This window comes from Balaenoptera physalus (genome assembly GCF_965194825.1).
Source record: "Balaenoptera physalus genome assembly, chromosome: X".
In the NCBI taxonomy this organism is placed as follows: Eukaryota; Metazoa; Chordata; class Mammalia; order Artiodactyla; family Balaenopteridae; genus Balaenoptera; species Balaenoptera physalus.
Genome location: NC_138903.1, coordinates 93,618,801 through 93,633,452, shown reverse-complemented (window position 1 = coordinate 93,633,452; position 14,652 = coordinate 93,618,801). Strand labels below are relative to the sequence as shown.

At 37.1% G+C, this 14,652-nt stretch overlaps 1 protein-coding gene across 4 annotated transcripts in view; it reads right to left on the bottom strand.

Annotated features, from left to right (window-relative positions):
• The window catches only part of IL1RAPL2 (interleukin 1 receptor accessory protein like 2), a 1,100,174-nt gene that overhangs the window by 24,515 nt on the left and 1,061,007 nt on the right, over positions 1-14,652 (bottom strand). For 3 of the 4 annotated variants that reach the window (XM_082447592.1, XM_082447591.1, XM_082447593.1), the window contains one exon: positions 4,775-4,920. The exons of the other annotated variant lie outside the window; for it this stretch is intronic. In XM_082447592.1, the coding sequence (XP_082303718.1) occupies positions 4,775-4,920 (146 nt within the window). The remainder of the gene's footprint in view (positions 1-4,774; positions 4,921-14,652) is intronic. 4 annotated transcript variants of the gene reach the window in all.

Here is a 14,652-nt window from a genome sequence, read left to right as displayed (position 1 = left end):
ACTTATGGCATTTTTGATATTTCACTTATAGATCATCAGGAAGCTATTGTTCCATAAAACGAGCCATACTCATATTCCAGGTGGAAATCCTGTGGCTACTGATGCCAGGCTATGTTGTGATAAAGCCTGAAAGGTTCAACTCCAAAGGAAATAACTGAAATTTTGCAATACAAGCCAGAGTTCAGTCTGATTTAATATGTTGGATCAGGACCATAGGGCTTCTTGTTCTTTTCTGGACCTCTACCATATTGTCGAGAGCTCCTAAAGAAAATGGAGTAAGGGAAGATGAACTGCATCCTTTTGCAAAGCACAGTGAAAACATTTAAATGCTACCTAAAACAGAGAGTACAAACTGGAATACAATGGGCCAGAAAAAAGGTTTTTGTTGGTCTATACGTTTCCCAAAAAGTAGATACTAATATTTTAAAATAAAAATATTGCATATCCGGGCTTTCAACTTCACTTGAAAACCCTGAAGCTCTCATAACCTTAGGTTCGCATTTTAGCAAGCATGGCAATTATCTAGAAAAGAATAGTGACTGCCCTTTAAAGCAAGGCATGTTTCCTCTAGCCTGTGTTTAATATCAAGCCATCTTTTTCTTTTAAATTCAATATCTACCTGGCTATTGAGGTCTTTGAGTTTTTATCCCCCAATCTGGAAATTGAATGTTTTGAAAAGAGAAATGCATTCAGATAACCCAGAATAGACACTAGTCAAGACCAGATCTCAGGGAAGTCCTCTCTTTACCAATCCCTGTTACCCATCCTCTATCCTATTGCACCTGTCCTCTAGGAGGACAATTTTCACCCAACAAATGTTTTTGAGCACTTACTATATTATATGTGCTAGGGATACAGCAGTAAATAAGGCAGGAAAAAGTCCCTGTTCTTATGAAGTTTACATCCTAGTGTGTGTGTGTGTGTGTGTGTGTGTGTGTGTGTGTGGGGGTGGGTGGGTGGGTGGGGGGAGACAAGAAGAAAACAAGTATGTAATATGATATCAGATAGTAGTAAATACAATAAACAGAAATAGAGCCAAGTGAGAGGGAAAAGAAGGTGATGGGTAGTCCATCGATGGATGAATGGATCCAGAAAATATGGCATATATACACAATGGAATATTATTCAACCTTAAAAGAGGAGATTCTGTCATTTGCTACAACATGGATGAACCTGTAGGGCATTATGCTAAGTGAAATAAGCCAGAGAGAGAAAGATAAATATTATAGTGCATGGTATCACTTATATGTGGAATCTTAAAAAGAAAGCTGGAGTCACAGAAACAGAGGGGAGAAAAGTGGTTGTCAGGGGATGGACGGTGGGAGAGGAAATAGGGAGAGGTTAGTAAAAGGGTACAAACTTTCAGGCAGATGAATCTGGTCTGAGGATCTAATGTATAACATGGTGACAGTAGTGGATAACACTGTACTGTATAACTGAAATTTGCTGGGAAGGTACAACTTAAATGTTCTTACACACACAGAAATAAAATGTAGGTGTGTGAGGTGATTGATGTGTTAATTAACTCAATGGGGAGAGTCATTTCACAATGGACACATATATCAAATCATCACATTGTACACTTAATATATCTATATATCTTACAATTTTATTTGTCAGTTTTACCTCAATAAAGCTAAAAAAGTTTTTAATAGAAAGTGATTGGGTAGTACTATTTTATAAAAAGTGGCCAGGGAAAGGCCTATTGAGTAGGTAATATTTAAGCAGAGACCTGTATGAAAAGAGGGAATGAGTCATGGGAACATCTGGGGGAAACAGCAGTGTTCCAGGCAGAGGAAATAGCAAGGGCAAAGATCATGAGCCAGGACTGTGCTCGGTGAGCATGAGAAATAGAAAGGAGGCTAGTGTGTGCAAGGTTTGAGGCAGATTGTGGTAGAAAATGAGATCAGAAATGTCTTGAAGGCCATGGAAAAGATTTGGGGTTTCATTCTAAGTGTAACAGCGAGGGTTCTGTAATTGGATGGTTCTAATTAGGGAAATAATATGATCTGACCTAGATATTAAAAGGATCACTCCAGATGCTGTGATGAGAATAGACTGTGAGGGGACAAGGGGGAAGCAGGGAGACCGTTCACGGGGCTATTGCAGTGAGCCAGGCAATTGTTGCTGGTGGCTTAGACTCAGGTGATAACAGTGAAGATGGGGAATGTGCTCAGAGTACATATGTTTTAAAAGTAGAGCCATGGAATTTGCTGGTAGACTAGATATAGCGTATGAGCAGAGAAAAGAAGAAGTCAATGATGACTCCAAGGATTTTGGGCCTGAGCAACTGGAAGGATGGTGATGGAGATGAAGAAGGCAACTGGAGGATCAAGTTTATAGGGAGGAGAAATCAGGAATCCTGTGTGGGACAAGTGAAGCTTGATATGCCTGCTAGATATGTCTACTAGTGGAGTTTTTGAATAGTTGCTGAATAGGCAGTTAGGAATACAACTCTGGAGTTTAGGCGAGAAGTCCAAGCTAGAGATATAAATTTGGGAGATGTCAGCATATAAATCGTAAGCAAAACTGAGATGGAGATGGAATTGAAATCATCTAGGGAGTGAGTGAGAAAAGGGGACCTGAACCCTGGGGAACTCTAATATTTAACGATTAGGAAGATGAGTATTAATATTCGCAGTTATTCATGACTTAGACACATTTCCTTGCAGAAACCATGGGAGGCAGCAGTTTTGCAGTGTACCTTGGTTTCTAGTGTCAGATTATTAGAAATTTGAAGGGCTGCTAGTGGTTGTTTACTTATTAAAGGGAAATGGATTTATTTTAAAACTCAAGGCTATTTCTGTCTCTACTGACTGACTATATGGTAAGACCCCCATTATTTTTCCTCAGAGCAGGCTTTTAATTGTAACACTATATACATTTTGTGCAATTTTTTGTTTCATGTTTGAGCTTTGTCTTTCTTTGCACCCTCACTTCCCTGAAGACTATAAGCCCCACACAGACTTGGGGATGTCTATTCCCTAGTACCTAACACGATGCTTGCTATACATGATCCTCAGTAATAAAAGAGAACATTATTCATTTATTAACCAGAATGAGTTCTAAGTGCCTATTAGTGGCCGGACACTGTCCAAGTTGCTGAGGATACAGAGGTGCAGCAGAGTCCAGCTTGGAGGATCTCTAAGCCTAAAATAAGACTGAGATGGACAGCAACAAAGCGATCCTTGCAACAAGGTATCTGGACATAATCAATGTCTGCCCTTCAATGTCTGCCCTTTTTTTTTTTTAATATCCTTTGTTTTATTGAATCCTCTTAACAGTCCCCAAAATGAAAAATCATTACACCAAGGGAAAAAAAAAAACTTAAGGTAGAGCCAATGTAGGATCTTGGGCCAAATATAGTATTAGGTTAGGATTCTGGAGACTGGTACTTAATATGCTGCCTATTACAAACTGAACCAGCATTCTAGAAGCAATGGCTCCTTTGTCCCCATGAACAAGTGGTTGCTTAGTGGATACAAGTTATCCAAATTCCATTTAATAACAAATCTTGTTTGAGCATGGTATATTTCACACCATATCATTATTATTTGAACCTCAAAGTGACTCTACAAGGTAGGTATTTTTACCCCTATTTTATAGATGAGGAAACTAAATTTTAGGATGTCTAATCAGACAAGTTAGTCCTACTGAAGTAGGTAGCCAAGGCAGTGACTGAACCGGGATCTCCTGAAACAGGGTCTCCTAGTTTCACTTTCTATATTAGACTCCTCTATACTTAAATACTCCATTATTTTAAGACGAAATCAAGTCCAACAGAGTAAGAAATGGTGCTAGAGAGATAAAAGCAGTATTCTCAGAATAATGACATTTCCCTGCTTCTCCTAGAGCTGCTGGTCAACGTTACGTATTAGGGCTGGTTGGAAAATAGAAATTCCATCTTGGCTACAAGGTACAACTAGTGACCTTGCTGATTGAATCTGTTCTAGCTCTATAGCCTAGACAAAAAGAACACTGATTGAGAACATTTGTTCTGTTACATTTACAAAACCTTTGCCAGATGCACACATACAGAAAGTATTTAGCCTTTTGCAGTAATCAGGAGTTGTTTCAGGGTAAGAGCCAATCTCAGAAGTTGCTCCAGCAGCTGGGATTGTTGTTCCTATGTCTGCTTTTATCTCTTTTATTTGTAAATTTATAGTTTCTTTTCTTTCCTCATTGTGTACAATTTCCACCCCATATGGAATCAACTCTAGAGAGGGATATACATAAATGCCAAAGTATTTAAAAATATATGCACCTGCTGAAGGCCTTCAACACCAGGTCATATCATGAAATATTGTTCATGATCTTTATTATAATAATTGTAAAAATTATATGATACTATCTATGATAAAATACTATTTTATTTATATTTTAGTCAGGGAATAAAGAAGTGATTTTGTTTCTCATCCAATAGTAAAACCCCTAGTATTTAATTTAAGCAATATAGGATGAAGTGAAATATAGAGAAAATGTTGAATATCAATGCCTATCAAATTTTATGTAACACTTATAACCAAGGTATATTTCATCTCACTGGATTTAACAAATAACAACATTTCATTTCATTTATCCACTTCCTAATGGTATGGAAGATCATAAGAATTTTATGCTAATATCCACAGCAAGAGAGAGATATTTCCTTAAAAAGACAAAATGTTTAATAGACATTTATACTAAATGATAAAATCAGGCCAGGAAACATACCTAACTTCAATAGTTACTTGGTAGGTAAACAAACTATAGTAACAGTTATTAAAAAAAATACCCTTTTTACGCAGCAGAACACTTGCATGTTTTCGTCCATTTCGGTTTTCCACATGGCAGGTATAATTTGCCAGGTCAGCCTCCACCACTGAATCAAAGATGAGTGCCAACTCAACTTCTTTTTCTCCAAGATGCTCTTTGAGGAGCCTGAAATAAAGGAAAGTATTCTTGGCTGAATTGGTTTCATTTGGGGAGAGCTCAGCCATGCAAGGACTAAAGATGGTTACGTAGCTTACTAAGGTCTCCAGTGGGCTGGAGAGTCCTGACAGGGTGTATGTGCAGAAACTTGAAAAAGAAAACACAAAAAGTGACTCAACGCAAAGATCAGATGGAAAAGGAAAAAAGTGAGGAATTCACTCAGCAAAGAGAAATATTATCATGCCACTAGGCTTTGATAAATGAAGCCAATATGATTTGTGTGGCAAACAGGAGGAGATGTTGGACTCCATATTCTAAGCTGAGCCTATGGAAACAAATTGGATTTTTGCAACACGGCATGAAGGGAAAAATGTCTGTAGAAATGTAGAGTTTATGTCAGAGGCTAGAGTTTTGACAACAGGGGGTAAGATGGTAAAGAAATGGGCCTTGAAAATGACTGCCTTATGAGAAGTAAACGAAGGGTGTTTAGTGGCCTTTTATCCCCAAATATTGGTGAGAAGCCTGTTCTCTACTTTCTCCTGCCTTCTCTCCAATGCAGGTATATATCCCTAATCCTCCAATGACCTACCATGGCCCTGCTTTCTCCCGACATTGCTCGCCATTTGTCTTTCTCCTTCCCTCCACACCCTCCCATGCCCCTAGGAGGAACTGCCCTATGTGACATTTTCTCATAGTGCTGCCTTTTGCATTCTCAAGTGAAGTTGCAAAGGGTCTTGAATGGCCCGTAACAGTTGTTCTTCACAGAGGAGCTGAGTTGCCAGGAACCTTTCCTGAGGAGTGTGCCTCTTGTTTCTCTGGAGAGTTATATTCTTGCCAATGGCCAGCTGCCTCCTGGGTGAGGTGAAAGTAGGTACACTGCCTACTTTTACTTTCTATCTCCTGGTTTTGACCAAAGAAAGAGCAAATTGTGAGTCTAAATAGTGGAAAGCCTGCTGTTAAGTTCTGGGGTGAGGTTGTTAAATACATGAATTTGCAAGATGGAACATTTGGGACATTTAAAGTAATTCTCATCTCCTTTTTGACACCTGGTTATGAAGGTGGAGAAGAACATTCAGATTTACTGGCATTTAGCATAAAGTTGGAAAAGACAACTGTACTCAGAGAAAACTAGGTTATAAATATGGGCCTCCCACTTACAAGCTCAAGCTGGATTCTTACAAAGTAATTAACTCAATGGCACCTTAATATAACTCATCTTTAAGTTGGGAAAAATACCTACCATACTTAACTTTGTTGTGGGGGTAAAATGATTTCAAGATTAAATGACATATGCAAATGCAAATGAATGTTATTAAACACCAACATTTCATTATCCAAAGGTGAACTGTTTATAAATTTTGGCTCCTTGAATCATATTTGTATTTATACTTATTGATATTTCAATTTGGTTTGGATTAATCTCTTCTGGCTCCCCTTTAAGAGAAGGAAAGGCTTAAAGTTGGGTTGGTGGGAAGGGAGTTCTTAGAATCTGAGACTCTCCCGTACTGAAATCCTAAACCCAGATTATATCCCAAATAGAGATGCTTTTAAAATTAACCCTGTTTCTGTTACCTTCCAATAATATACATATCAGAGAGTTGACAATACTGGTATTTGTAACCTGAGTAAGTCTCTTTAGTATAATAATTTTCTTAACCATATTTTACTGGTAGTCTATTCATTTTTTTCTTCCTGGCTGAACTTGCAGTTTTCCTCTCTTTCTCCTCTCCCAACATATACCTAAACAAGGAAAAATGGGAATTTACTGTCCTAATGGTTTATGTTGAATTTTACTCTATTTTCCCCCTGCTATGTGTATATCACACTATACACAATTCTTTTAGTTCTGTGTGACCTGCTATGGGATAACCCCCTTTAGGCCAGAAGCTGCTTAAGCACTGCAAATTAAGTTTGATTTAAAGCTTCACATGTAGGGCAGCCACAGCCTTTGCCAGGCATAAGGCAGAAAGCTGATCCTGTCCCTCCAGACAAAGCCTTTCCCTCTTCATTTCTAATGCAGTTTCCAAAAACAGCTCTTCACAGACTGCAGAAAGAATCTGGAGAGAGGATTTGAAAAATGATCCTTCATCCATCTATTAATATATATGAGGTGTCTTAATTATCAGCTCTTGAATATCTAGAGGAGACCTGCTTTTTTGGAATTAAAGAGCAAATTGGCATTTATGTCTATAAATCATTCTGCAGAGCAGTCACAATTTCCTAGCAAATATTGATATGTAACAATCTATCAATTATTCTTTGTCATTCCCCTGAGTGCCTAGCTCTGGGATAGATATTTGGTGTAAGAGAAGTATAAGCACTAAAAGACCAGGTGCCTGCTCCCAGTAAGCATTAAAATTTAAACAAGGAGACAAAATCTACACAGCTGAAAAAATTATAGGCGGAATGAGGTAAAACAGGATGGTACAGTCATTCTTACAATGGAATTTCAAAAAAGGGAGAGATTATTATTTACTAAATTAGCTGGAGAAGACTTGAGAAGACTCTGCCTAAACAAAAGGAAGAAGGAAGCATTTTCTAGGAGGGAAGATAGGAACAGGTTTTTGCAGAATGTTTGAAAGAGAGACACTGAAGGGACTGGTTGTGGAATGGAGGATACAAATAAGGGGTTCTTGGGATATACTTCAAATAACTTCAGAAGTATCTCATTCCAAGGATTAATATTGAAGGCAAGTTATAGGCAACAGTGAACACTGGCAAAATAAAAAATACTAAATTCAGGTGACAGAAATCACTAGTTTCAAAAGTTTTATTGTTAAGACCTATTACTAAAAAGTAATACTAGAAAATGTTTGGAAGTTGTCACTCTCATCCTTACAAGAGAAAAAGCAAACAAAATGAAAGTCAACAACTTTTCATAGATCCATCAGAGAATTGAGGTCACAGGGCAAACTCCTGCCCCCCAAATTTGAGATAGCTAGACAAATACTGAGAATCACAGTGTACTGGGAGCAGAAACCCAGGAGCAGGAATCAGTATGAATAAAAACACTTAAAATGTAATTGATGAGTCACTGTAGGCCCAATATGGACTAGATTGAGAGTTAAAAAAAATTTAAAAAACTCCATGGGATCTAATCTTAGGGGTGCCCCGTACTTTCATGAGTTTTGCTTCCAAGAGCCTGACCAGAGTTTCAGGGTGAAGATCAGAGAATCCTTTATGCTTTTGGCAGGGGAAGGGGAAAAGCAACTATCTTGAAATGAGCCCAGAGCACTCTTTCTTCTTAACAAAGGCACGCCCTCAAGTGAAACTCTTTAGCAGAACCTAAATTACTTGGGTTTTACCGAAACTGGAGGGAAGAGAAATATCCAACTCCAGCCTCCTCAAGCCTTCCTGTCTCATCTAAGAAAAGGAGGAAAGCTGAGGAATACTTGTAAAGGTCACAGCCTGAAGGTACAGGTTCATTGAAAGACTAAGACTTTACCATAGGATTATAGGATACTTACCACCACACCAATCAAGCTCCTGTATGATTACAAAGGTTTTCAGCTGAAAAAACTGCAAAGCTCAGACCCTATTTAAGAAGCAGTCTCTAGGAAAACTGAAAGAAACAGTGGAGACATAAACAAGTACATTACAGGAAATTTTAGCCTCTTACACCTACGACTACAGAAAACAGTAAACACAGCCTAACTCCTAGCCACATAAACATAAAATCTCACAATAAAGACTTATTTACTTCAGTTCCTTTTATCTGATACATCACATCTGGCTTTCAATCAAAAAATGATAAGGCATGTTAAAAAGAAAAAAAGTCTGAAAAGACAATGCAAGCATCAGAACCATATTCAGGTATGGCAGAGAATTATCAGAATGGGAATATAAAATAACCATTATTAATATGTTAAAGGCTCAAATGGAAAACGTGAACAACATAAATCAATAGCTTGGTAGTATAACCAGAGAGATGGAAATTCTAAGAAAGGCTCAAAAGGAAATGCTAGAAATCAAAACACTGTAATAGAAATAAAGAGTGGCTTTCATGGGCCATTAACAGACTGGACGTGGCCAAAGAATCAGTGATCCTGAAGACAATCAACAGAAATCTCCTAAATTGAAACACAAAGAGAAAAGAGCATGGCAAAAAAGGAACAAAACATTGAACACCTGAGGTATAACTACAAAAGGCGTAACATACATGTAATCTAAATACCAAAAGAAGAAAGAGAAAGGAACAATATAAATATTTGAAGTAATAATAACTGAGACTTTTCCAAAGATACCAGACTGCTGATGCAGAAGTTCAGAGAATACCAAGCAGAGTGAATATTGGAAAAGCTACACCTTGATGCATCATATTCTAACTGTATAAAGTGAAAAAATGAGAGAAAATCTTGAAAGAATTCAGAGGAAAAAACTTACCTATAGAGGAATAAGAATAAGAAATACATCAGACTTCTCTTTAGAAACTATGTAAGCAAGAAGAGAGTGGAGTGAAATATTGAAAGTGTTGAAAGAAAATTACTACCAACCTAGAATACTGTATCCATTTATCCTTCAAATGTGAAGGAAAAATACTTTTTAAGACAAATAAAAACTGAGGGAATTTGTTGTCAGTAGACCTGTCTTGCAAGAAATGTTAAAAGAACCTCTTAAGAGAAAATGAAAATGATATAGGTCAGAAATTTGGATCTACATAATGAAAGGAAGAGTGTTAGAGAAGGAATAAATAAAGATGAAATATTTTATTTTTCCTATTCATAATTGATCTAACAGGTAACAGTTTGTTTAAAATAATAATAGCAATAAAAGCAGTTATAAGAAGTTCTGAGGATCTAATATACAGCATGGTGACTATAGTTAGTAACGTGTATTGTATACGTGAACGTTGCTGAGATTAGATCTTAAGCATTCTCACCACATTAAAAAAAGTTAATTATGTTAGCTATGTGAGCTTAACTAATATAATGGTATATGTCAATTTTACCTCAATAAAATAAAATGAGAGTGAAAATGTAACCTGCAGAATGGGAGAAAATATTTGCAAACCATGTATCTGATAACGGGTTAATATCCAAAATATATAAGGAACTTTTACAACTGAATATAAAAACAAAATCAAACAAATAACTTGATGAAAAATAAAATGGGCTAAGGACCTGAACAGACATTTCTCTAAAGAAGGCATACAAATGGCCAACAGGTATATGAAAAGGTACTCAACTTCACTATCATCAGGGATATGCAAATCAAAATCACAATATGATATCATCTCAAATCTGTTAGAATGGCTGTTACCAGGAAGACAAAAGATAAGAATTGTTGGCAAGAATGTGGAGAAAAGGGAACACTGTATACTAATTGTGGGAATGTAATTTGGTGCAGCCATTGTGGAAAAGAGTACAGAGATTCCTCCAAAAACTAAAAATGGAACTACCATATGATCCAGCAATCCCACTTCTGGGTATATATCAAAGGAAATGAAATCAAGATCTCAAAAAGATATTTGTACTCTCATGCTCAATTTAGCATTATTCATAATAGGCAAGATGTGGAAACAACTTGTGTCCATCAGTAGATGAATGGAAAAAGAATATGTGGTTTATGTGTACAATGAAATATTATTCAGTCTCAAAAGAAAAGAAAAGAAAAGAAAATCTTGCAATTTATGACCACATAGGGGAACCTGGAGAATACTATGCTAAGTCAAATAAGTCAGACAGAGAGTGAAAAATACTGAAAAATACTGTATAATATTACTTATATATGAACTCTAGACAAGCCAAACTAATAGTGACAGAATGGTGGTTACCAGGAGCTGGAGGGTGGAAGAAATAGGGAGATGCTGGTTGGTAGATGAACTGGGGAACGGCTGGTCAAAGAGTACAAACTTTCAGTTGTAAGATGAATAAGTTCTGGAAACCTAATGTACAGCATGGTGACTATAGTTAACAATACTGTACTGTATCCTTGAAATTTGAGAGGAGAGTAAATCTCAAGTGTTTTCACCATACACACACAAAAATGATAACTGTGTGGTGATGGATATGTTAATTAGTTGATTGTGGTAATCATTTCACAATGTATACATATACCAAAACATCACATTGTATACCTTAAATATAAACAATTTTTATTTGTCAATCATACTTCAATAAAGATGGAATTTTTTAAAAATCAAAAATGAAATAGAGGAAAGAGATTGGATTCCCCCCAAAATAAAAAAATAAATAAATAAAATAAAATAAAATAAAAGCTTGTAATTCTTGGAACATATGGTAGTTCTATTTTTAGTTTTTTGAGGAACTTCCATACTGTTTTCCACAGTGGCTGCACCAATTTACAATCCCACCAACAGTGTACTAGGGTTCCCTTTTCTCCACATCCTCTCCAACATTTGTCATTTGTGTTCTTTTTGATGAGAACCATTCTGACAGGTGTGAGGTGATCTCTCATTGTGGTTTTGATTTGCATTTCCCTGATGATTAGCGATGTTTAGCATCTTTTCATGTGCCTATTGGCCTTCTGCATTTCCTCTTTGGAAAAATGTCTATTCAGGTCTTCTGCTCATTTTTAATTGGGTTCTTTGTTTCTTTGATGTTGAGTTGTATGTGCTGTTCCAGTTTCCATTAACTGTAAATAGTCCCTTAAACCAAATTGAGTCCTCCTTTGATGACTAGGTATCTTGCAAGTCTCTGGGTCTTCATTCTGAGTATGAGTAATCATTATCCAGGAATAATGATTGAGAACATCAATAATAGGAGATAGTTTTTAAGAGCCCTCTTAAGGAAACAAAATCTTTATTTTAGTGTCATTTGCTTTTTAAAAAATTCCTGTTAAAGCCTTATTAGTCAAAGACCAGGATCAAGCCCGTAGGCTGGCACAATCAGATTTGTTGACTGAATACACTGTGGAAGGAACGCTCCAGAGGACCTGTGGATTGTTTCTTGATTGAAGAGAAGAAGAAAGCATCTTTTGTAACATTTGGGTTCCCACTAAAGATTCTGAGGATGGTCTAAAGAAGCAGAAATAAGTTCTGGATTGATTGCAACTTCTGAGGCAGTTGGTGGTATGGGGGGAGGATTGAGTAGGAATTGTGTACTGTCATGAGGTGGAGATGGTTTACTAATTGGGTATTCCCAGTAATATGAAAATAGCAAAGCAGGTCTGGGCATCACTGGTAAGAAAGCAGTAGTCACTCCAAAGAGGTGGGGGTCATTATGGCATTATACAACTGCTGCATGACCTTGGAAGAAACAGTATTTTCTGTTAACTTTGCGGCTGGTTTTATCTGTCTGTCCTCCCAGCCTGATTAATAGCTGGGCTGCTTATTCTCAGTCCCAACTGATTTTTTACTCTTTCAGTCCCGGGCAGGTTTTGACTCTTTATATCCTAAATGTGGACTACAACAGATCATTCTGAGAATTGATGATTCTTGCTAGCTGTGTTCTGATAAAGTCAACGTAGCTCCACTGGAACTGTGAATCAACTGCCCAAGGACAGCTCTTCCTCAGTCACTAAACCTCAGATTTTTTTATCTGTAAAATAAACTGATATGATTTATCTCAGATGGTTATCATAAAAATCCAATGTAATTTAGGATATCAAAATGTTTCTGCAATGTACTGTGTAGCAGAGAAACATGGAGGAATTATTATTATTATTATTTACTAACTATAGTTTCTTGTCTCGAGCAGCTTACAATAGAAAACACCATATTTGAGACTAGGCATCTATAATCTGCTCAGTAAATGAAGAGAGATAACAAATATGTCTTAGGTAGCCTTTAAATATTTCATGCATACGTCAAGGCTAAGACCCACTACTGTGGAAGTGGAACTGTGGGTAGTAGAGTCACCACTCCTCCAAAAATCATCCTTCAGATAAATGGTCATTAAAGCTGCCCTTAGGTAAAACTATGCTGCTTATGAAGTTTACTTTTCCATTGAAGCCTCCTTATGACTTACAAAATCTACACTTAAATATACATATGATGAGTTTTGAAAATTATTTAAGTCAAGGCAAAGTGATCAATCAATATTCCTCCTTCCAGTGGGATGACCTGAGAGTGGGAGAAAAGAAGAGATGATGTGTGTGTTGGGGGATTGTTTTGTTATGTTTTTAGCTCAATTTTGGGGCAGCCAGAGCAGGCTGGGTGTTTCAAGGCACTGAAAAAGCATGGTGGGAAGTTGCCAAAACAGAGCTCATCATTTTGCCTTGGGCTGCCTGGGGAAAAATTAATATTCCCAGCTCCATATTATTTGTTTAAATTGGTGAAATATTAATAGGTTATTTCGGATCTTTAACATAGACTCACCCTATTTTAAGAATAAAATCTTTTTATACCTGTATCACATTCCCTTCTTTGTTAAGAGCATTTCACTCACTCAAGAAAGGTATGTTAAGGTAAAGGGATGGAAACAAAAGGCTGGAAAATGGTAGAAGCAGGAGTGAAAAAAACGAAACTTACAAGCAAACAAAGCCCATATGCAACTTGTAGCCTTTTAGGAATTGAAAGTAAATTAAATTATTTGCATTTTAAGAAGCTTGTCTGAAAAGCCTTAAGATAAATTGAATATGTTTTTCAGGTCAAGAATTATACAAGATTTGGTAAGCTTGCTTTATGGTATTGCCTGGGGGAAAAACATTAGCTATTGATAGGGAGATTTGTAAAGTGAGATTTATAATAAAAAATTACTCTCCATTGGGGCAAAGCAATTGCACTGAAATTCATGCAGTCTCCATCGACTATCAGATGCAATTCACAACCCTGCAGGGAAGCTTAAGGACTATTATTTCTTGTTTAATAGGATTAGTTCAGTTTCTCTGGCATTTTTTATTAACACTGTGGAATATGTACCTCACTGTAATTTTTAAAAAAAAATTCTCAAGCCTCTGTTAAGATTAATTGAAAGGAAGGTCTGTAAAGGTGTGGAACTGGGTTGGTCTTGCTAGATGCTTATACCCAAAGACTACTGTTCATGAACTCTCTTATCCCACTTTGCAAGCCGTTCGCATTAAGTTTAAACAGAGGGACAGAAATTAGGAAGTCCTCTCCTTATGATAGTTTCCACTGGGTCTCCTCCAAATAATAATTTGACTTCTCTGAATAGACATGGTAGAGCTTGTAGAGAGCAGCTTGTTGCAAGGACTTTAAAATGGTAGATAAAAATAACCAGATTTGCACAACTGTAGCTTATGCTACTGCACATGCAAAATTCCCTTAACATCCCCACAGATGACATCTTTTGGAGTCAGTGGAAACGTTGTGATGCAGTTGTATGGGATAGGCTGGCAGTTGTGATTGGATGCTACATTTGGGTTCAAATTTCCTTAGGGCTCAGTCTCTTAGAAACATCATGGACTTTGGTAGGATTATGCCAATTTCTGCCTAAAGGGAGATAAAGGAGAATCTGTATGCCCAGAGTGGAGTTTGAGTTCTTTGGCAGCAGGTTGCAAGTAAGGAGATACAAGGAACTATGGTGGTCAAAGTAACCCAGAGAACAAACAAGTAAGAACTCCAAAACCCTGGTCAGGATTCGATCAAATCTGCTAGTCAAACTGCAAGAGAACTGCTGAATACAGAGGTTGCACTGACTATAGTCTGAGCGGCATTATTTCATCAAGCCTTTGGTAAATATCCAAGCTTTTCCCTTAGGCAGATTTTTTTCTTCAAAGTCTTCTATTCCTCTGGGGCAATACTAAGAGATAAAAAGTAGAACACATACTTCTAGGATCAAGCTGCTGCCCAGGAAATGGAGAACCTAGGCAGCATGGTCA